The sequence below is a fragment of the Hirundo rustica genome, assembly GCF_015227805.2.
Source record: "Hirundo rustica isolate bHirRus1 chromosome 39 unlocalized genomic scaffold, bHirRus1.pri.v3 SUPER_39_unloc_1, whole genome shotgun sequence".
Lineage (NCBI taxonomy): Eukaryota > Metazoa > Chordata > Aves > Passeriformes > Hirundinidae > Hirundo > Hirundo rustica.
The window spans coordinates 21192-41617 of record NW_026690200.1 but is presented as its reverse complement, the minus strand read 5'-3'; the positions used below and the strand labels follow the sequence as shown (position 1 = coordinate 41617).

Below are 20426 nucleotides of genomic sequence, written 5' to 3'. Positions count from 1 at the left end.
GTGGCTCGCATTGGCACCTCTTGGCCAGTTTGGGCACGGCTTGGCCCGGCTTGGCCTGAGCCACGCTGACTCGTCCTGGCCCGCGTCGACTCGCCGTGACACACGCTGGCACATCTTCACCCACGTTGACCCACGCTGGCTTTCATAGACCCACGCTGGCTCGTGTTGACCCACGCTGCCTGGTGTCACCTCCTGCTCCCTGGTGTCACCGCCCCGTCCCCGTGCCCTGCCCCGCACCGCCGCTCACTTGCAGATGCAGTAGTAGGCCTTGATGGCGTTGTTCCAGTTTCTGAAGAGCCCCCGGCGCACCTCCTCCAGCCGCGGCACCGCGCCGGCTTTGAAGTTCCGCGAGTTGCCCCTCTTGCCCGACTTGGACCACACGGTGAGCTCACACTTGGTGCCCACCACGAGGGAGGAGGTGCGGCCGGGCCACCCGCGGGGCATGTAGGGCACGTCGCTGTCCGGCGGCACCACCAGCACGTCCCCGGCGCAGCACTGGTCGTAGTAGGGGCTGTCGTCGGTGTAGAGCTGGGCGCACACCCGGGTGCCGTTGGCGGGGCGCAGGTCGGCGGCCGTGGGGCACTGCGCCTGCACCCCCCAGCCCAGCATGGCCACTGCGGCCACCAGCGTCACAAGCAGCGCTGATGCCATCTCTGTGACCTCCCAGGCCGAGCTGAGGCCACCGCAGTCCGGTTATAGCCCGGCCCAAGGCCGAGGGGTGGGGCCCGCCTGGGAGGGGACCCAGGTGCGTGGCAGCTCCCTGGGAAGGGACACAGGTGTGGAGACCCCAGGCCTGCAGACACCCCCTGCCGTGGGAAGGGGCACAGCTGTGCAGGGACATCCCCCTGGCCGCGGCCTCTAGAAGAGAGGCACCGGGACCCTCAAATCTTCTGCCCCCCAGGGGACGACACAGCAGGTGAGGGTCCCCCAAAGTCTGCAGCCCCCACAGGAGGGCCCCAGGTGTTCTGTCCCCCCACACACCTGAGAAGGGGCACAGGTGACCCCCCCAGGCCCCTCAGCCTCACCACGGCCTTGGGAAGGGGGAGGGCCCAAGGCTGGGCTGGGGCCCAGGTGCTCTGTATGCAAATGAGAGAATAATTAGCCGGGGCTTTTGCTAGAGGTCTCCGCCCCCTATTTGCATATTCTCGATCCGTCCTGGCCCTGCTGAGCTCCCTACGACGGTCACCCTGGCAACCATAGGGGCGGGGATTGCTGCCTCATTAGCATAGCCCAGACCCGCCCACATTGTGGGGCCGAGGGGGACAGACGGGGTGGAAGAGGCTCACACGGGGCTGGGATCCCCCCCAGGAAATGAAATCCCCTGTCCCGGGCAGAGACCCCCCCAAAAGACAGATGGGACCCCCCCCAGTCAGAGCCCAGCCCTAAACCGAGCAGGACCCGCCCCCCCAAATTCACACTCGTGTTTCTGCCCCGGGAGGGCCACAGGTTTTTAATGTAAAAACTCGTGTTAAACACTGCGGGGGGGCCCGAGGGGGCGGCTGGTGGGGGGGGGGCGGCGTTTTGGGGAGGGAGGGGAGATGGGGAGGAGCAATTTAGGGAGAGGGAAATGGGGCTGGGAGGGAAATGGGGGGGCTGGGGGAGCCCCCCCAGGGTTATCCAGACCAGCCAGATAGGAACCCCCGGGTCGATTTGGGGGGGTGGGGGGCAGAGGCCACGGGGGGGGACACACGGGGGGGTCCCCAGGCATCCGGGGGGCCCCCCCTTTTGCCCCCCCCCCCCACGGGGGGGGTTCGGGGGGGGCTGCAGGTCTCGTGTCATCTGTGCAGAGATGTCGGGGGCGTGCGCGGGGCCCCCCCGGCCCGGCCGAAGGCACCGCGGGGGGGGCGGGCCGGGCACGCGCGTGGGGCGGGGGGGACACACAAATGTCGGGGCGCACACACAAGTCCCAAGTGCGCATCTCGGGGCGGGGGGGGGCACACGCGGGTGCCGGGCGAGTGTCCGGCTTTTGGGGGCGGGGGGGGCCGCAGGTGTCCGGACACGCCACGCGCAGTTCGGGGCGCACCCGAGGCCCCGGCGCTCCCTGCCGCGGCCCCCACGCGGTGTCGCGATGCCCGCCCATGTCGGGGGTCCCCACGCGGGTTTTTCAGGGGGAAAGGTTTGCATACAGGTACCCCCAGGGCGGGGCGGGGGACGACACCTGGCGGGTTCCCAATGGCACCTGGTGGCACCCACGGGGGGGGCCCCAATGGGTCCGGGGGGGCACCCGGGCGAGCTTTGGCGCTTCCAGGACGCCCCCCCCCCAACGCCCAAGAGCCTCCGGGACTGCATTTGGTGGCCCGGGACCACCCGGGGGAGCCGCCGCCGAAGGGGGGTCCCGGGGAGGGTCCGGAGGGTCCCAGCGGGTGCTGCCGAAGAGGGGTCCGGAGTGGGGGCCGAGGGGGGAGAGGAATTCCCTCCTTCCCCCCCTCACACGGTGCTCTCCAGCATCCAGTGGGTGCTGCCGAACGAGGGGCGCAGGGGGGGCCCCAGGGGGCTCCCCTCGGGCGCGTCCAGCCGCGGGAGGGACCCGTGGCGCCGGGGCCGCGCCCGCCGGGGGTAGCTGTGGCTGGGGAACAGCCCCCGCGCCCCCCCCGCCGCGGGAGCCCCGGCCGCGGGCGGGGGCAGCGGGGGCAGCGGGGGCAGCTCGGGGGTCTCGGCGGGCCGGGGACCGCCGTTGGTCTGGGAGCAGACGCTGGTGAGCGCGGGCGGGGGGCGCCGCGCCCCCGCCGCCTTCCAGCGTGCCGTGAGGATGAGGATGAATACGAGCACGGAGGCGGCGATGGCGGCGCCGATGACGATGATGACGGTGCCCCCCAAGAAGTGGGGCCGGGGGGGCGCGGCGCAGCCCGGGGGAGCGGCGGCTGTGGCGAAGGAGACGCAGCCGAGCGGGCGGGGGGCAGCGGGGGGGTCCCCGACCACGCGCAGCGTGGACACGCAGAGCTCGTACAGGCGCCCGGGGGCCAAGTCCCGCAGCACGAAGGTGCGGCTGGAAGGGGGCAACAACCTGGGGAAGGGGCGAGGGGCAGTCGGGGAGGGGGCGAGACCCTGGCGCCCCCATTTTGCCCCCCACCCCCGCAGGAAACCAAAAACACGCCCAGGACCCCTCAAAAGACATGCCAGAGACCCTCAGGGACCCCCCTGAATCCCCCCAAACATCCAGAGTTCCCTGGATATCTCCCACATCCCCTCAGAGCCACCCCAGGCCCCCCTCCCCTGATACGCACCCCAACATCTTCCCCCAGAACACTCCAGGACACACAAACCTCTCCCAGACTGCTCCCCCCCCCAGAGCCCCTAGGACCCCCCAAAACCCTCTTCAAACCCCTCACCCCACCGCCCCCCCCAGCACCGCCCCAAACCCACCTGAGCTCCCCCCCAGAGCCCCGTGGGACACCCCAGGCCCTTCCCAGCCACCCCTGGAGCCCCACAAGGCTCCCACAAAACCCACCGAGACCTTCCCCGGACCCTTCCCAGGCCCACCCCGGCCCCGCGGGGACACCCCCCCGGCCCCCACCTGTAGACGAGGGCGTCATCGGCCGAGCTGTTGTACTGGATCTGCACCATGCGCACGCCGGGCACGTGGCGCTGCGGCAGCCACCGGATGCGCGCCGAGGACCCCGTCACCTCCGCCGCCACCGCCCGCCGCTCCCCGGGCCCCCCCCAGGTGTCATTGCCGCCCGCCTGGGCCATATCCGAGGGGCCGGGCCCTGCCTCGGCCGCCACCGCCGCCTCCCCGTCCCGCGCCCGCGGCACCGGCAGCGGCACCACCACGACGTCGACGCGCGCGGCCGCCTCGCCCGCGGCGTTGGCGGCCACGCAGGTGAAGCCGCCGTGGTCCCGCAGCGTGGCCACGCGGAGCTCCAGGGAGCCGTCGGCGCCCACCGAGCGCCGGGAGCCGTTCTGCACCACGCGCCCGTCGGGGCCCAGCCAGTGCAGCGCGGGCGGGGGGTCCCCGACGGCGGCGCAGCCCAGGCGCAGCGGCTGCCCCTCGGTGACGGCGGGCGGGTGCGCGGCCGCGGCGGTGACGGCAGGGGCCCGGCAGGTCAGCTCCTCCTCGGGCACGGCGCCCAGCAGCCGCCCGGCCAGCGGCGCCGGCGTGGCGCAGGTCTCCAGGCGGCCCGGCTGAGCCACGCGGCGCAGCCACAGGAGTTCGCAGTTGCAGTGCAGGGGGTTCCCCCCGGCCGCCAGCGCTGGCCCCGGCGGCCCCGGCACCGGTGGCAGCGCCCGCAGCCGGTTGGCCGTGAGGTCGAGCCGGGCCAGGCGCGGCAGCCGCGCCACGGCGCCGGCCGGCACCCGCTCCAGCAGGTTGTGGTCCAGCGTCAGCGTGGCCAGGCTGCCCATGGCGGCCACGGCGTCCCAGGGCAGCGCCGGCAGGTTGTTGTGCGACAGGTCCAGGTCCTCCACGGTGGCGGCGAAGGCGGCGAAGGCGGCGGCGTCGATGGCGGCCAGCTGGTTGTTGGCCAGGATGAGGTGGCGCAGGCTGGCCAGCCCGCGCAGCTGCGGCCCGCTCAGCGCCGGCAGCCGGTTCCCGTCCAGGTGCAGCGCGCGCAGGGCGCGCAGGTCGGCGAAGGCGCCGGGGGCCAGGCGGCGCAGCCCATTCCGCGACAGCGTCAGGTGCACCAGGCTGCTCATGTTGGCGAAGTCGGCGCGGCCCACGGCGCCGATGAAGTTGTCGGCCAGTCGCAGCTCCACGGCGCCGCGGTCCAGGCTGGGCGGCACGGCCAGCAGCCCCGTGCGGGCGCACAGCAGCGTCGGGCTGGGCGCGGCCGCGGGGCACAGGCAGCGCGGGGGACACCGCGGCGACGGCGGCGACACCGGGACCCCCGCCCCGGACACGGCCCCCAGCACCACCAGCGGCACCAGCAGCTTCGCCATCCCCACGGCCGCACCTGCGGGGGAGCCACAGTCACGGCGGGGCCAGATCCCTGCGGATCCCCACGCGCCCCGTGGGATCTCATTGGGTGCTGGCAGAGCCCACCGGATCCCACCAGATCCCACTGGATCCCACTCGCTCCGTGAGACCCCGGGGGTGCCAAGATCCAGCCTGCCCCAAGAGATCCCGTGAGATCCTCTCAAGTCACGCCAGATCCCAGCAGATCCTGCCTGTCCTGCTGGATCCCACAGCCTACCACAGGATCCCAGTGACCCCAGTGAGATCCCCATGAGATCCCAGTGAGATCACCGCGGTCCCAGTGAGGTCCCAGTGAGATCCCAGTGAGATCCCAGTGAGATCACAGCGGTTCCAGTGAGATCCCAGTGAGATCCCAGTGAGATCACAGCGGTCCCAGTGAGGTCCCAGTGAGATCCCAGTGAGATCCCAGTGATCCCAGTTGTCCCACTGATCCCATTACCTCCTCTCAGGGCTCCATATTGGTCCTGTCCAGGCGTCACCGCGGGGCCTGTGGGGACAGGGGACAGGCCAGTACAGACCAGCACAGACCAGCACGGCCCAGTACGGGCTGCATATCCATCAGTACAAACTATTACAGACCCACATCCACCAGTATGGACCAGTACAGGCCAGTACAGATTTACATCTATAAACAGGGACCAGTACAGACCATTACAGACCAGTACAGATTCACTTCCACCAGGACAGACCAGTCCAGCAGCATGCAGCCCAGTACAGCCCAGCATGGCCCCACATACCCCAGTATGGCCCAGTCCAGCCCAGTTCGGCCCAGTTCAGCCCAGTCCAGCCCAGTTCAGCCCAGTATCCCCTGCGCACACCCCACAGTGCCCATTGCAGGTTAACATGGCCCAGCACAGCCCAGTATGGCCCAGTACATCCCAGTACAAGCCAGCATGGACCAGTACAGGACAGCACAGCCCACTATATACCCAGTCCTGACTGGTATGGTACAGCACCACCAAGCATGGCCCAGTACGGCCCAGTATAACCCAGCAGAGCCCAGCATGGTCCAGTACAACCCAGTACATCCAGTATAACCCCGTACATCCCAGTACAACCCAGTAGAGCCCAGCATGGCCCGGTATAACCCAGTACAGGACAGCACTACCCAGCACACACCAGCATGGCCCAGTACATCCCAGCAGATCCCAGTATGGCCCAGCACAACCACGACAGACTGATAAGGACACAGCACAGCCCAGCAGAGTCCAGTACATCCCAGTATATCCCAGTATGGCCCAGTGCAGCGCAGCATGGCCCAGTGCAGGCCAAAAGAGACCCAGTAACACCCAGTACATCCCAGTACATCCCAGGGCCTCCCAGTGCCTCCCAGTACATCCCAGTACCTCCCAGCATATCTCAGTATGGCCAAGTGCAGCGCAGCATGGCCCACTGCAGGCCAACACAGACCCAGTACATCCCAGTACATCCCAGTACATCCCAGTCCCTCCCAGTCCCTCCCAGTCCCCCCAGTCCCCGGTACCTGGGGGGGCTCAGCCCACGGACGCTCCCATCGCTGCTCCGGGGGGGGAGGGGGGGCCGGGCCTCGCCCTACCGGGGGGGCATCGGGAAAACCGGGAATGGCGGGGGGGAAACCGGGAACGGGGGAAAACCGGGAATGGCGGGGGGGAAACCGGGAATGAGGGAAACCGGGAATGGGGGAAAACGGGAATGGGAGTGGGGGAAATCGGGAAAGAGGGAAAACCGGGAATGGGGGTGGGGGCACCGGGCCCGGCTGCGCCGGGGATGGGGAGGGGCGATGGGGGGGGGAATGTCGGGAATCACCGGGATGGGGCTGGGGGGGGAGAGACCGGGATGGCGGGAGGGGGACACCGGGATGGATCCGGGATGGATGCGGGGATGGATCCGGGATGGATGCGGGGATGGATCCGGGATGGAGGCGGGGATGGCTCGAGGATGGATGCGGGATCCGGGATGGATCCGGGATGGATCCGGGGCGCGGGAGGGCCCCGGCAGCGGCCGGCGGGATGAGGGTGCCGGGGGTCCCGGAGCAGCCCCGGACCCGCCGCCCCGGAGAGGCCCCGGAGAGGCCCCGGAGAGGCCGCGGCCGCCGCTCGGAGCCGCAGAACCGGCGGGGCGGGGCCGGGCGGGGCCGGGGCGGGGCCGGGGGGAGCGCGGACACACGGACGGGGTGGGATGGACACACGGACAGACACGGACACAGGCTCAGACACAGGGATGGACACACGGACACACGGACAGACAGAAGGATGGACACACGGACACAGGGATGGACACACGGACAAACAAGGATGGACACACGGACAAACAGGGATGGACACACGGACAAACAGGGATGGACACACGGACGCAAGGATGGACACACGGACAGACACAGGGATGGACACACATACACGGGGATGAACACACGGCCACACGGCCACATGGGCACACGGACACACGGACACACGGACACAGGGGTGCGCTGGACACGCGCAGGAAGGGCACTCTGGGACTTGGGGACAGGGGGCCGGGGACACTGGGGACAGTGAGGGGTCTCTGCAGGGTACTGAGGGATACTGGGGGACAATGGGGGACGCTGGGGGGGGGTCTCTGGATGGGTACGGGGGGACACTGGGGGACACTGGGGATCCCTGGATGGGTACGGCGGGACACTGGGGGACACCAGGGGTCCTTGTGTGGACACTGGGGGACACTTGGGGACACTGAGGGGGCCCTGGATAGGTACGGGGGGACAGAGGGGGTTCCTGGAGGGACACTGGGGGACACTGGATGGACACTGGGGGACACCGGGGGGACACCGGGGGTCCCTGGATGGACACGGGGGGACACTGGGGGACACTGGGGGACACCGGGGGGTTCCGTGGGGCTCCCAGGCCCCGCCCCCCGTCCCCGCCCCCGGCGCGGGCAGCGCGAGGCCGCGGGGGCGTGCTCAAGCGAAGGGCGTGGCCGCCTTGATTGACGGTCGCGAGGAGGGGGAGTGCCCAGCGCGAGGGGCGCGCCCAGCGCGGAGCGGCCGAGGCCACGCCCCCAAGGCGCGCGCACCCGTCCGGGATTTCCCATTGGTGACCGCGAGCGGTGGGCTCGGCCTCGAGAGGGCCCCGCCCTCCTCCCCGCTCCGCCCTCCCGCCGGTCCATTGGCGGCGGCGCCGTGACGCAGCGACGCAGCGTGCGTGTCGTGCGCGCTGACGTTGCGCGGCGGCGGCGGCGGCGGTGGTGAGTGAGGGGCGGCCGCGACCCCCGGGATCCCCCGGGCCCGCGCGGATCCTCCCCGGCACCCCCGGGACGGGACCCCCCGCGCCCTCCGGGCCCTCCCCGGGCTCCCCGGCCCTTCCCCGGCCCGGCCCCGGCGCCTGAAAGCGGCCCCGGCCCCGCCGGGCCTGCGCCCCCTTTCCCCCCCCCGCCCGCGCTGAGGGGAGAACGGGGAGGGGGGAGAGGGCGTCCTGAGGGGGGCGGGGAGCCCTGGCCCTGGCGGGGACACTGAGGGGTCTCTGCGATCGAGGGGATCTCTGTGTTCGCGGGGGCCTGGCCAGTGCGGGGCGCTTTAGGGGGTCCCTGTCCGTTCTGGGGGCGGCCCCGCGGGGGTGGGCCCTGGTTCCCTCTGGGGGTCACCTGTCCCCTGGTGGGGGCGGGTCCGTGTCCGCGAGGGAGGATCCCGGGGGCGGATCCGTGATACTCGCGGGGGTGAGGCCTCTCTGGGGGTCCCTGGTCCCTTTCGGGAGATCCCGGGTCCCTTTCTGGGGGTCCCTCTTGGGGGTCCCTGTCTCCCGGGGGTGGGGCTGCTCTCTGCCCCCCCGTGCTTCCCCCGTTCCTGAGGGGATCTCCCCCGTGCCCCTCCTGAGCCCCTCTCCCCTCTCTCCGCAGGACCCTCCGGACCCTCCCCCGCGCTCCCAGCCCGGGGGGGCCCCTCGGCACCCCCCGCCCGCACCCCCCATGCGCTGCCCGGCCCGGGGGGGCCCCCCCGCCACGTGAGGGGGGGGCAGGGCCGCCTCCCCTTCGCCCCCCCGGCCCCGCTGCCCCCCAGCCCAGCCATGATGTTCCGGGACCAGGTGGGGATCGTGGCCGGCTGGTTCCGGGGCTGGAGCGAGTGCGAGCAGACGGTGGCACTGCTGGCGCTGCTCAAGCGCGTCACCCGCACCCAGGCCCGCTTCCTGCAGCTCTGCCTCGAGCACTCGCTGGCCGACTGCCCCGACATCCACCTGCTCGAGGCCGAGGCCAACAGCGCCGGTGAGGGGCGAGGGGCTCTGCAGAGAGGGGCGCCGGAGGGCCGGGGGTGTCTGGGGTTGCTACAGGGGTCTGTGGGAGGCCGTGCGTCTTCCCAGGCATGTCACGTGGGGTCTCAGGGGTCCCCAAATCCCGTCCCTGTGTGTCCCTGTCCATGTCCCCAGCTGCCATCTCTCAGTGTCCCCAGGGGTTCACAGTGACTCTGTCCCCTGTGTTCTGTGTCCCCTGTGTGTCCCTGTCCCAGCTGCCATCACCCAGGGACTGCAGAGACCCACAGAGGGTGTGCTGGCCCTGCTGACCCTGTGTGTCCCCGCTCTGTGTCCCTGTCCCCAGCTGCCACCTCGCAGTGGCCCCAGGGGTTCACAGTGACCCTGTGTGTCCCCTGTGTGTCCCTGTCCCCAGCCGCCATCTCGCAGTGGCCCCAGGAGCCCGCCGAGGCCGCCGTGGCCCTGCTGCTGGCCCACCTGCCGCTGCTGCAGCCGGGCAACGCGGCGGCCAAGGCGGAGTACATGAAGCGGCTGCAGAAGGTGCTGGCGGACGCCATCGAGAGCAATCGGTGCGTGGAGGAGTCGCGGCAGCTGCTGTCGTACGCGCTCATCCACCCCGCCACCACGGCCGACGACCGCAGCGCGCTGGCCCTGTGGCTCGGACACCTGGAGGAGCGCCTGGCCCCGCCCGGCCCCGCGCCCCCGCAGCGCCGCCCCCCCGCCCCACGAGTGGCCCCCCGAGCCCCCCGAGCCCGGCGGGGGGGCGTGGGCAGAGCAGGGAGCCCCGGGCACGGCCCCCCGGGAGAACGGACACCCCCCGTTCCAGCCCCCCGGAGGTACCCGGGGCGGAAAATGGGGGGAAAACGGGGGGGGAAATGGGAGAAAATTGGGGGATTGGGGGGAGCTGAGGGAAAAATTGGGGGAAAAACAGGATTGAGGGAAAACGGGGGGATTGAGAGAAAAACGGGGGATTTGGAAGGGAGGGAAATGGGGAATAGGGGGAAAATGGGAATTGAGGGGAAAACGGGGGGAATTGGGGGAAAACAGAATTGGAGGAAAAATGGGGGAGATTGGGAGAAAAGGAGGTGAAAGAGAATGGGAAGTAGAGGGGAGGGAAGTGGAAGAAGTGGAGGAGCTGGGGGAGAAGGGAGGGAAACGGGAGGAGGAAGGAGAGAAAAGGGAGTGAAGGGTTGAAGAGAGGGAAGGGGTCAGGGAGGGGCCAGAGGGAGCCTGGAGCTCACGGTGGGGGGCGTTTGGAGAGGGATCGGGGGGTCATGGAGAGGGGGCTGGGGAGGGGCCTGGGGCTCAGGGGGGGTCCCAGGGCCTGGGGAGGGTCCGTGCCCCCCCGACCCTGTCCCCGTGTCCCCCCAGCCCTGCCGTGCCAGCTGCACCCCAGCCCCGTGAAGCGCTCGCTGGCGCTGGTGCCCGGCAGCCCCCAGCCCGGCCCGGGTGGGGACTGGGCGGGGTCGGGGGGGCCCGAGGAGCCCCCCGCGGCCCCCCGCGGGCCCCCCCCGCCCTTCGGGGACCACGCGCCGCTGTCCCCGCAGAGCAGCGTGGCCTCGTCGGGCAGCGAGCACACCGAGGAGCCCGGCGGCCGCAACTCCTTCCAGGAGGACGGCAGCGGCATGAAGGGTGGGCGGGGGGCTCGGGGGGCTCGGGGAGGAATTTGGGGGGCTCGGGGATCGCTGTCTCCTCACACTGTCACCCCCCAGACGTCCCCCTGTGGCTGAAGAGCCTGCGGCTGCACAAGTACGCGGCGCTGTTCGCGCAGATGAGCTACGAGGAGATGATGACGCTGACAGAGCATCACCTGGAGTCACAGGTGAGCCCCGCCCCGGGGCACGGGGGGGACTGGGACGGGACTGGGGAGCACTGGGACAGGACTGGGAGGGACTGGGCGGCACTAGGAGGCACTGGGACAGGACTGAGCGGCACTGGGAGGCACTGGGACAGGACTAGGAGGGACAGGGGGGCACTGGGCTGGTGTGGGAGTTCCCCAGGGTTTCTGGAGGGGGGGTCCATGATGTCCCCAGTGTCACCAGGGCTGGTGGGGATGGATTCTTAGTGTCTCCAATGTTCCCTTGAGGTGTGTGTGACACCCCCAGAGGTGTGTGTGACACCCCCAGAATTGTGTGACACCCCTGTTCTCCCCAGAACGTCACCAAGGGCGCGCGGCACAAGATCGCCCTGAGCATCCAAAAGCTGCGGGAGCGGCAGAGCGTCCTCAGGGCGCTGGAGAAGGTCACTGGGGGCACTGGGAGAGACTGGGGGGCACTGGAGAAGGTCCCTGGGGGCACTGGGTTGCTGTGGGGTCCCAAGTGTCCCCAGGGCTCCTGGAGGGTGTCCCTGATGTCCCCGAGGCTGGGAGGGGAATGGTTCCCGGTGTCCCCATCCTCAGGGGTGTCCCCATTCTCCTGGGGTGGCCGCATGTGCCCGACCCTGCCGTGGGGCACGTCCCTGATGTCCCCTTGCCGCGTCCCCTCCCCAGGACATCCTCGAGGGGGGCAACCTGTGGACGGCTCTGCAGGAGCTGCAGCAGATCCTGGTGACCCCCATCAAGGCCTTCCGGCCCCCCCCCGGCCGCGCCCCCGCCCCCCGGGCCCCCCGACGGGGCCCCCCCTGACCCCGAGGCCCCCGCGGCGCCCGTCCCCGACGGGGACATCCCGGGACAGTTCACGCGTGTCATGGGCAAGGGTGAGCGGGGACACGGGGGAACGTGGGGGGACATGGGGGGAAACTGAGGCACGGGGGAACGTGGGGGGACATGGGGGGAAACTGAGGCACGGGGGAACGTGGGGGGACATGGGGGGAAACTGAGGCACGGGGGCACGTGGGGGAACATGGGAGGAAACTGAGGCACGGGGGGAAACTGAGGCCCCCGGGACACAGGGGACATGGGGGAAACTGAGGCATGAGAGACGGGGACACGGACGCAGGGGGGACCCCTGAGCCCCCTCAGGGTGCCTGGGGAAAGGGAGGGTGGATGTGGGGGGGGATCCCCTCGTTTGGGAGGGTTCAGGGTTTGAGGAGGGGTCCCAGGGGCGTTCTGGGGGTGTCCCGGGGATTTGGGGGCAGTTTTGGGTGGTTTTTTGGCCCCCTGACCCCCCCGCAGTGTGCACCCAGCTCCTGGTGTCGCGGCCGGACGAGGAGAACATCACCAGTTACCTCCAGCTGCTCGAGAAGTGCCTGAGCCATGAGGTACCCTGGGGGTGGTTCTGGGGGTCCCGGGGGTCTCTGTGTGCCCCCGGGGCCCCCCCGTGACCCCCCCCCGGCCCCCCAGGCGTTCACGGAGACGCAGAAGAAGCGGCTCCAGTCCTGGAAGCAGCAGGTGCTGAAGCTGCTCCGCGCCTTCCCCAAGAAGGGGCCCCTGGACGGCCCCCCCCGGATACCGGCCCCCCAAAAGGTACCTGGGGGGCTCGGGACCCCCCTGTGGCACTGCGACCCCCCCACAGCGCCCCCCAAACCCCCATTTCCACCCCCAGCCCACGGTCCTGCCCTGGGTGGTGTTTGGGGGACACTCCTGCCCCTTCCCACCCGAAGAATCACTCAATTCGCCCCAATTTTGGGGGGGTCTGCCCCCCCCCCATGTGTTGTGCGCAATCCCGGGGTTGGAGGGGCTCGGGAAGTGCCCCCTCCCGAGATCTGGGGAGGTTTGGGGCGATTTGGGGGATTTCTCCTCCCTCTCTCCCTCCCACCCCAGTTTCGGGGGGGCCAGCGGGGTCTCTCCCCCCTCATCTCCCGATTTCCCTTTCTCCCCGGTTTGGGGGGGCTCTTCCCTGCTCGGGGGGGTTTTGGTGGGGGTCTCAGCCCCTCTGACCCCCCCCTCTCCCCCCAGCTGGGCCTTCGGCTCCAACTCCCTCCCCATAGCTGGCTCTGTGGGGGGGGGGCGGCGGGGGGGGGGGGCCGCCCCTTCGCGCTGCCCCCCCGGGCCCTGCCCCCCCCCGCCCGCCTGGGGCTGCTGGGACCCCCCGGGGGGGCCCCCGCCCCCAGAGCCCCCCTCGGAGCCCCCCCCCTTGGGCACGCAGGGACGGCAGGTGGGTCTGGGGGGAACGGGGGGATTTGGGGCGGGGTGTGGGGGGGGTTTGGGGGGATTTTGGAGAGGTTTTGGGGAGGATTTGAGGGGGATTTCGGGGAGGATTTGAGGGGTATTTTGGGGAGGTTTTCGGGGGATTTTGGGGAGGATTTTGGGGGGATTTGGGGGAGGTTTTGGGGGGATTTTGGGGAGGTTGTGGGGAGGTGGAGCTTTGGGGGGCAGTTTTTGGGGGAGTTCTGGGGCCATTTTGGTGGGCAGATGAGATTTTTTGGGGAGGTTTTGGGGGAGATTTTGGGGTGGTTGTGGGGAGGATTTTAGGACAGAGATGAGGATTTGGGGGGCAGTTTTGGGGGGGATTTTGGGGTGGTTTCGGAGTTCAATTGTAGGGGCACATTCTCCTGTCCCTGCTGGGTTTCATTGGGGTTGGGGGCGTTTCCTCTCCCTTTTGAGAGCCCCCCGCCCCACCCCGGGGGTGCTGCCCCCCTCCTGACCCCCTCGTTGCCCCCCAGAGCCTTTGGTTCGGGGCCGGGGGGGGCGCGGGGGGGTCCCCCGGGAGCCGCGGGGCCGTGCAGAGAACGCACTCGCTGCCCGTGCACAGCTCGGCCCTGCTCGCCTTCCCGCAGGGTACGGCCGAAACGGGGAGGGGGCTCCAAAAATGGGGAGGGGGGCTCCAAAAATGGGGAGGGGGAGTGAAATGGGGAGGGGACTGAAATGGGGAGGGGACTGAAATGGGGAGGGGGGCTGGAAAGGTGAGAAGGGCCCTAAAAATGGGTGAGGAACCCAAAAAAACAGGGGACCCAAAAATGTGGGTAAAGTTGCTGTGTTGATGTCTGTGGGGTGGGGCTGGGGACCCCGAAAATGAGGAGGGGGACCCGAGGAGGGGGAGACCCTAAAATGGGGGTAGAGACCCCAAAATGAATTGGGGGGCACCACAGCCGTGAGGCGGGGGGAAAAACTCCAGGACGGGCCGGGGGGCTCGGGGTGTGGGGGGGGGGGGTTGGGGCGGGGGGGTTTTTTGGGTTGGGGGTTTTTTTTGGGTGGGGGGATTTTGGGTTGGGGGGGTTTTTGGGGCCCCCCCCGACACTTTTTTTTGGCTCCCCCCCCCCCCAGAGTGTCCGCCCCCCGGGACGGACCTGGAGATCAACCCCACGCTGGAGTCGCTGTGTCTGAGCATGACCGAGCACGCGCTGGGGGGTACGGGGGGACAGAGGGGACACTGGGGGCACAGGGGGGGACAGGGGGGGACAAAGGGGACACCATGGAGGACATGAGGGGGTACGGGGGGACAGAGGGGACACTGGGGGGACAAAGAGGGGACAAAGGGGACACCAGGGAGGACATGAGGGGGTACGGTGGGACACTGGGGACAGGGGACACTTGGGAGGGGACAGGGACACCAAGGGGGGACACTGGGGGGAGAGGGACACCTGAGGACACGGGGAGGGACACGGGGGGACACCTGGGACACAGTGGGGGGCACAGGGAGGGGCTGAGGGGATTTTGGGGCCCCCCCATGACGTCCCCCTGCCCCCCACAGATGGCACAGACAAAACCTCCACCATCTGATGGCGCCGCCGCCCCCTCCCCGAAGTGGGGGGGCGCCTCCGGACCCCCCCCGGCCCCAAACCCCCCCCGGGGGGGTCCCCAAAACACAGGGGGGGCAGGGCAGACCCCAGCCCCTCCATGCTCGGGGTTTTGGGGGGGCCCCGGTGAGGGAGGGCGCCCCCCCAGGCCGATGACCTCGCGGGGTGGGGGGGGGCCATGACACTACAGGGGGGGGCTGTTTTTGGGGGGGGAGCGGTGGGAGGGTTGAGTTTCCCCCGTTTTTAAAAATCCCAGGATTTGGGGGGATTTGCATATTTTATTTCCTTTTTTTTTAATTATTTTTTTTTTCTGTTGGGTATTTTTTTCCCCCCCTTTTTTTTTTTCTCTTTATTATTATATTATTATTATTAATTAATTATTTCTGTCCTGGCCCCCGCGGGGGGGGGGGGACACACGCCCACCCCAAATTTAGGTACAACACCGCCCCCCCCCGGGGTGGGGGTGCCCCGGGCCCCCCCTCGGTACAGCCCCTCCCCCACCCGCCCCTCCCCCCGCCCCTCCCCCCCCTTTGTAGCGCCGCGGCCCCAAAATAGAAAGACAAAAATTGTTATTTTAGATACATTTTATTATGAATCCTTTTGTTATGATATGGCTGGTAACCATTGACCTTATTAAACACAAAAACCGCCCCGAGACGCTGCTTTTTTGCCCCAAAACGGGGCCGGGGCGGGGAAAAGGGGGTGGGATTTTGGGGTGGGGGCTAGGGGTCACCCCCTCCTCACTCGCTCGAGGACTCGGAGCCGTCGCTGGCGCTTTCCTCCTCCTCTTCCTCCTCCTCCTCCTCCTCGCTGGGGCTGAGCTGGGGGCTGCGGGGCGCTGGGCCCCCCCCTTCGCTGCCTTCCTCCTCTTCCTCCTCCTCTTCCTCTTCCTCCTCCTCCTCCTCCTCTTCATCCTCGTCGTTGTCGCTGCCGAAAATCTCCTCCTGGTCCCGGGCGGCCCGAGCGGCGTCGCTGCCCCCCCGGCGGCCCCCCCGGGCGCCTTCGGCCTCTTCCTCCTCCTCCTCCTCCTCCTCGTCCTCGCTGCGGGCAGAGCCCCCTCCGCGCTCCGAGCCCGACCCGGAGCCTTCGGCCTCGTCCTCCTCGCTCTCGCTGCCCTTCTCCCGCTCCTCGTCTGCTCGGGGGGTTTGGGGGGTCCTCAGTGGGGCGGGACCCCCAAACTGGGGAGGGGATTGGGGAGAGGGATTTGGGGAGGGGGATTTTAGGTGGGAAATGGGGGATTTGGGGCCCGAACCTGAGCCTGGGGTTTCCTTCTCGGCCTCCATCTCCTCCTCTTCCTCCTCCTCAGGCTCGTGGTTCTCCAGCTGTGCCCGCCGGGCCTCCTGTGGAGGGAGGGGGGGGGTCAGGGACGGGTCCCGGGGGGGTCTGGGTGGGTCCCGGGGGTCGGGACCCCCTCCCCAAATCCCACCTGGGCCTCGAGCTCCTTCTCGTTCATGTCGCGGTGCTTGACCACCAGCACGGCGTTGGTGCCCGACTGGACCCCGGCGCGCGCCCGGCGCTTGCTCAGCCGCACCCTGGGGGGCACGGGGGGGTCAGGGACCCCAAAAGACCCCAAAGGACCCCCCCAAACCCCTCAGGGACCCCCAGACCCTCAGGAGCCCTCTGAACACCCAACCAGTGCTCCCAGTGCTGACCGGAAACCCTCCCAGTGCCCCCAACAGCGACTTGGGGCAGCTCCCAGTGCCCCCCAGTGCCCCCAGTCCCAACCTGGACAGTTCCCCAGTGCCCCCAGTCCCAACCTGGACAGTTCCCCAGTGCCCCCCAGCCGTTCCCAGTTCCCCCAGTCCCTCCCAGTGCCCCCCACGGCCCCACCTGGTCTCCAGCTCGTTGTAGTAGACGCCGTCGCCCTCGCGGAAGATGAAGAAATAATTCTCCTCGTAGCCCTTGCTGGCTTTGTTCTTCACATTCCAGTTGTACTCCCGGGCGATCTTGTAGTCGTACCTGGGGGGGGGCCGTGGGGGGGGGCTCGGGGAGGGGCCGGGGGACCCCCGAAAACTCCCCCAAAATCTCAGTTTTCTCCCCCAAAACCTCCCGGAGCTTTGGGAGCATTGGGTTCGCTCTTGGCGAGGATTTGGGACCCCAGACCTCCCCCCAAAGCCCCCCCGGGGGCCACAGGGGAACCCCAACCTCAGGGACGCCCCCCCCAGTCCCCAGGACCCCCCAAAGCCCCATTTCCTCCCCCAATTCCCCTGGGATTCGCCGCCTCCTCTCCATCTCCCAGGAAACTCCAGAACTCCGATAAAGCCTCAAACCCTCCCCCTATTTCTTTCAGGGCTCCCCACAAGTTCCAGGGACCCCCCCCCCAAGGTTTGGGGACTCCCCCCGGGCTTTGGGGTCCCCCTTACACATCCTCGGGGGCGTAATCAACGTCCTCCTCCTGGTCCCGCTTGCGCTTCCGCAGTGTTTCCTCCACGGGCAGGAAATAGGCCACGAACTGGTTCCCCTCCTCGTCCATCATCCCCCTGCGGGACCCCACGGCTCAGGGGGGCTCCGGGGGTGCCTCGGAGCCTTCGGGGGTCCCGGGGGGGGATTTGGGGTGCCTGGGACCTGATCATGGCCTGGGACATCATCTCCAGAGCCGCCGCCCCCGACGTGTCCTTGGGCGCCGGGTCCGAGTCGAAAATCACTTGGGCGCAGGGGTTGATCCACATCTGGGGAAGATGGGGAAAAATGGGGAAAAAATGGGGAAAAAAGAAAAAAAAAATGGGGGGCAAATGGGGAAAAACAGAGGAAAAAATGGGGGAAAAACAGGGAAAAATGGGGGGAAAATGCATGGCAAAAATGAGGGGAAAAACGGGGAAAAATTGTGGAAAACAACGGGAAGAAATTGAAGTGTGGAAAACAGGGATTTGGGGAAGGGAAAGACGGGACCTTAAGGGGAAATTGGAATTTAGGGGGTGAAAAGGGGACAGGGGTCCCCAAACCCACCTTGAAGTCAGGGAACACGGGCATCACCTCCAGGGGGGTCACGCGGGGTTTGCTGTAGTGCTGCGTGATCTGGGGGGGATTGGGGCTCAGGACTCCCACAAAAACAGCCCCAAATGCTCCCCAAACTCACCCCAAAACCAGCTGCAAACCCACCCACAACCCCCCGAAATCACCCCGCAGAAACCCCCAAATAACCCCGAAAACAGCCGCCAAACCACCCACAAAAAACCCCCAAAACCACCCCCAAAATCACCCCCAAACCCACCCCAAAATTCCCCCCAAAATCCCCAAACCCCGACCGCTTTCTGGGCGTCCTCGAAGGTTTTCTCGATGGCTGCGATCTGACTGTCCCTGTCCTTGTAGATCTCCTCCTCTGTGAACTGCTGCTTCACCGACACCCCGATCCTGCCACATCACCCCAAAACCGCCCCAGAATTACCCCAAAACGCTCCCCAAACCGCCCTCAGCATCACCCCAAAACCACCCCAAAACGCTCCCTAAAATTACCCAAAAACCCACCCACAAAACACCACCAAACACCCCAAAAAAATCTCCAAATCCACCTCAAACAACAGCGCTCAATCAGCCCAAAATTACCCTAAAACCACCCCAGAATACCCCTCCAAATCACCCCAAAACACTCCCCAAAGCGCAACACAAAAACCACCCAAAACTCACCCAAAAAATCACCCCAAAACCGCCCAAACCCCACCACAAAATCTCACCAAAACAGCCCCATAACCAGATGCCCAATCACCCCAGAACCCCCCTGAAATCACCCCAAAATTACCCCAACACGCCCCCCAAAACCTCCCAAACCCCCCCCACGAAATCCCCCCAAACCCTGGCCCGGACCCATCGCCGCCAGCCCCTCTCCCCAAACCCCCCAAACCCCCCAAAAAGCCCCGAATTTCCCCAAATTTCCCCCAAATCCCCAAATCCCCCGTGGCGGTCACGCACTTGACCTCGGGTTTCTCGTTGGACACGCCGTAGCGGTTGAACTCGGTGGAGATGTACTCGGTCTTGCGCATCCAGGGCACCACCTTGGCGTGCTGCTGCGACCTGCGGCGCCCCGAGAGGGATTGGGGCACCCCAAAACCGCTGGGGACCCCCAAAACCGACCCCGAAACGGGATCGAGGCCCCCCGGGAGCAGGTTTTGGGGTCTGGAAACCCCCCACCCCCGGATTTGGGGTGCCCCCTTTGGGTCTCACCTCTTGGAGCTCGTGGGGGCCTGGATCTCCTCCTCCAGCAGCTTCTCGTCAGCAGGGTCCAGCAGCACTGTGGGAATCGGGGTGAAAACACCCAAATTCGGGTAAAACCACCCAAATCTGGGATAAACCAACCCAAAACTGGGGTAAACCAACCCTAATTTGGGATAAAGCCACCCTAATTTGGGATAAAACCACCCGAAACTTGGTCAACCTGCAGGATTTGGAGTCAGCCCATGAGATTTTGGGGGTTCCCTGGCATTTGGGAGATGATTTTGAGGAGATTTATCAAAGACTTGGAAATAACTTTGACACTGAGTGGGTTTAGAGAAGTTTGTGGATAATTCCAAGAGTGTTTTGGGGTGACTTTGGGGCCAGCTCCGGGGTGTTTCTGGGTCACTGTGGGGTCGGTCCGGGGCCGTTTCGGGGTCCCTGCCCCACGCACCCCCGGGGTCGATCCGGTACGTGTCAGGGTTGATGAGGTCGATGGTGACGCCCAGGTCCGGCTCTGTCAGGAGATCGTGCTTGTGCTGCTTCTCCAGGGACGTGGCCTTGTACTGCACGAACCTGCGGGGAAACGGCCCCAAAGCAGCCCCAAAATCAGCCCAAACTGCCCCAAAAATCAACCCAAAGTCAGCCCAAAATCAGCCCAAACTCAGCCCCAAAACCACCCTGAAATCACTCCCAAAACAGACCCCAAATCAGCCCCAAACTGCCCCAAAATCAACCCCAAAACCACCCCCAACTCCCTTAAAGTCACCCCAGTGCCCCCCGATCCCTCCCGCTCTCATGGGGGTCAGGGGCTGCGACCCCAGGACCCCCCATAACCGAGACCCCATACCCGAACCCCCATAACCAGGACCCCCAATAACCGAACCCCCAAAACCCCGGTGGACCTGCTCTGGTCGAAGGGGTACGTGATGAATTTGGGGTCGAACGGGATGTCCGGGAGGCTGTTGCAGAACTTGACCCGGCAAACGACCCCGGACCTGCGGCGGGACGGGTCAGAGCGCCGAAACCCCCGGAATTCACCCCAAAACCGGGCCGGCCCCCCCCAGAGCCCCCCCGCTCACCTCTCGGGGAGGGTCCGGTGCGAGCTGGGCCTGCGGGGAGGGGGGGGCGCGTCATGACGTCACCGGGGACCCGCCGAACGCTCCCGTGACGTCACGGGGGGGGTCCCCGGTATTTGCCCCCCCACCGCCTCCCGCCGTGGGGGTGACGTCACGGAGGAGCCCCCCACCCCACGCCCCCCCACCACCGCAGGCGGCCCTCCCGCTCGGCGGGACGCGTTGTGACGTCACGGCGGTGACGTCACGGCCGTTACCGGTGCCCCGGCTCATCGCGCTGCGCCTGCGTCTGGATGGTGGGCGCCATGGCCGGCCGCTACTTCCGGTCCCGAGAGGCACCTCCCGTGACGTCACTTCCGCCGCGCGCCGGAAGTCAGGGATTACATGGCGGCGCCTCAGCCGCCTCCGGCCGGGCCGGGCCCGGGGCCTCCCTCAGCGCCCGCGGGGCCGGGGCCGGCAGCGGGGCCCGGAGCGGGGCCGGGG

General features: G+C 67.8%; 4 protein-coding genes across 4 annotated transcripts; 1 reads left to right on the top strand and 3 right to left on the bottom strand.

Moving 5' to 3' along the window:
* Positions 1-217: 217 nt before the first annotated feature.
* Positions 218-651, bottom strand: SYCN (syncollin). The gene has a single exon (XM_040053877.1). It carries the CDS (start codon positions 649-651, stop codon positions 244-246), a length of 408 nt encoding a protein of 135 aa, XP_039909811.1. The 3' UTR covers positions 218-243.
* A 1377-nt stretch (positions 652-2028) lies between these two features.
* LRFN1 (leucine rich repeat and fibronectin type III domain containing 1) lies at positions 2029-6564 on the bottom strand. The gene is made up of 4 exons (XM_040053870.2): positions 6396-6564; positions 5352-5399; positions 3515-4889; positions 2029-3004 (listed from the first exon to the last, which is right to left on the bottom strand). The coding sequence occupies exons 3-4, from the start codon at positions 4873-4875 to the stop codon at positions 2428-2430; spliced, it is 1938 nt and encodes a 645-aa protein (XP_039909804.1). The 5' UTR covers positions 4876-4889; positions 5352-5399; positions 6396-6564; the 3' UTR covers positions 2029-2427.
* A 2293-nt stretch (positions 6565-8857) lies between these two features.
* SAMD4B (sterile alpha motif domain containing 4B) lies at positions 8858-14836 on the top strand. The gene is given in 17 exon segments (XM_040053869.1): positions 8858-9121; positions 9521-9785; positions 9787-9941; positions 10477-10737; positions 10818-10927; positions 11260-11346; positions 11594-11697; positions 11699-11799; positions 12218-12303; positions 12386-12481; positions 12483-12508; positions 12941-12990; positions 12993-13111; positions 13113-13139; positions 13648-13762; positions 14249-14332; positions 14676-14836. Coding segments are annotated over 17 exon segments (1911 nt in total). The 5' UTR covers positions 8858-8925; the 3' UTR covers positions 14705-14836.
* A 483-nt stretch (positions 14837-15319) lies between these two features.
* Positions 15320-20324, bottom strand: PAF1 (PAF1 homolog, Paf1/RNA polymerase II complex component). The gene is made up of 14 exons (XM_040053868.2): positions 20201-20324; positions 19950-19979; positions 19773-19865; positions 19322-19443; positions 18880-18946; positions 18628-18729; positions 17967-18072; positions 17668-17736; positions 17287-17390; positions 17085-17201; positions 16552-16680; positions 16148-16253; positions 15974-16061; positions 15320-15853 (listed from the first exon to the last, which is right to left on the bottom strand). The coding sequence occupies exons 1-14, from the start codon at positions 20248-20250 to the stop codon at positions 15462-15464; spliced, it is 1575 nt and encodes a 524-aa protein (XP_039909802.1). The 5' UTR covers positions 20251-20324; the 3' UTR covers positions 15320-15461.
* Positions 20325-20426: the final 102 nt, after the last annotated feature.

What these genes read in the sequence shown, in the direction of transcription:
- LRFN1 (XM_040053870.2), bottom strand. Translation starts at nt 4,875, where the DNA reads ATGGCGAAGCTGCTGGTGCCGCTGGTGGTGCTGGGGGCCGTGTCCGGG. An exon ending in GATGACGCCCTCGTCTACAG is followed by an intron (nt 3,005 to 3,514) that starts GTGGGGGCCGGG and finishes CCCCTTCCCCAG; the next exon opens with GTTGTTGCCCCCTTCCAGCC.
- SYCN (XM_040053877.1), bottom strand. Translation starts at nt 651, where the DNA reads ATGGCATCAGCGCTGCTTGTGACGCTGGTGGCCGCAGTGGCCATGCTG.
- PAF1 (XM_040053868.2), bottom strand. Translation starts at nt 20,250, where the DNA reads ATGGCGCCCACCATCCAGACGCAGGCGCAGCGCGATGAGCCGGGGCAC. An exon ending in CGCGATGAGCCGGGGCACCG is followed by an intron (nt 19,980 to 20,200) that starts GTAACGGCCGTG and finishes CCCTCCCCGCAG; the next exon opens with GCCCAGCTCGCACCGGACCC. An exon ending in ATGTCCCAGGCCATGATCAG is followed by an intron (nt 17,202 to 17,286) that starts GTCCCAGGCACC and finishes GGGGTCCCGCAG; the next exon opens with GGGGATGATGGACGAGGAGG.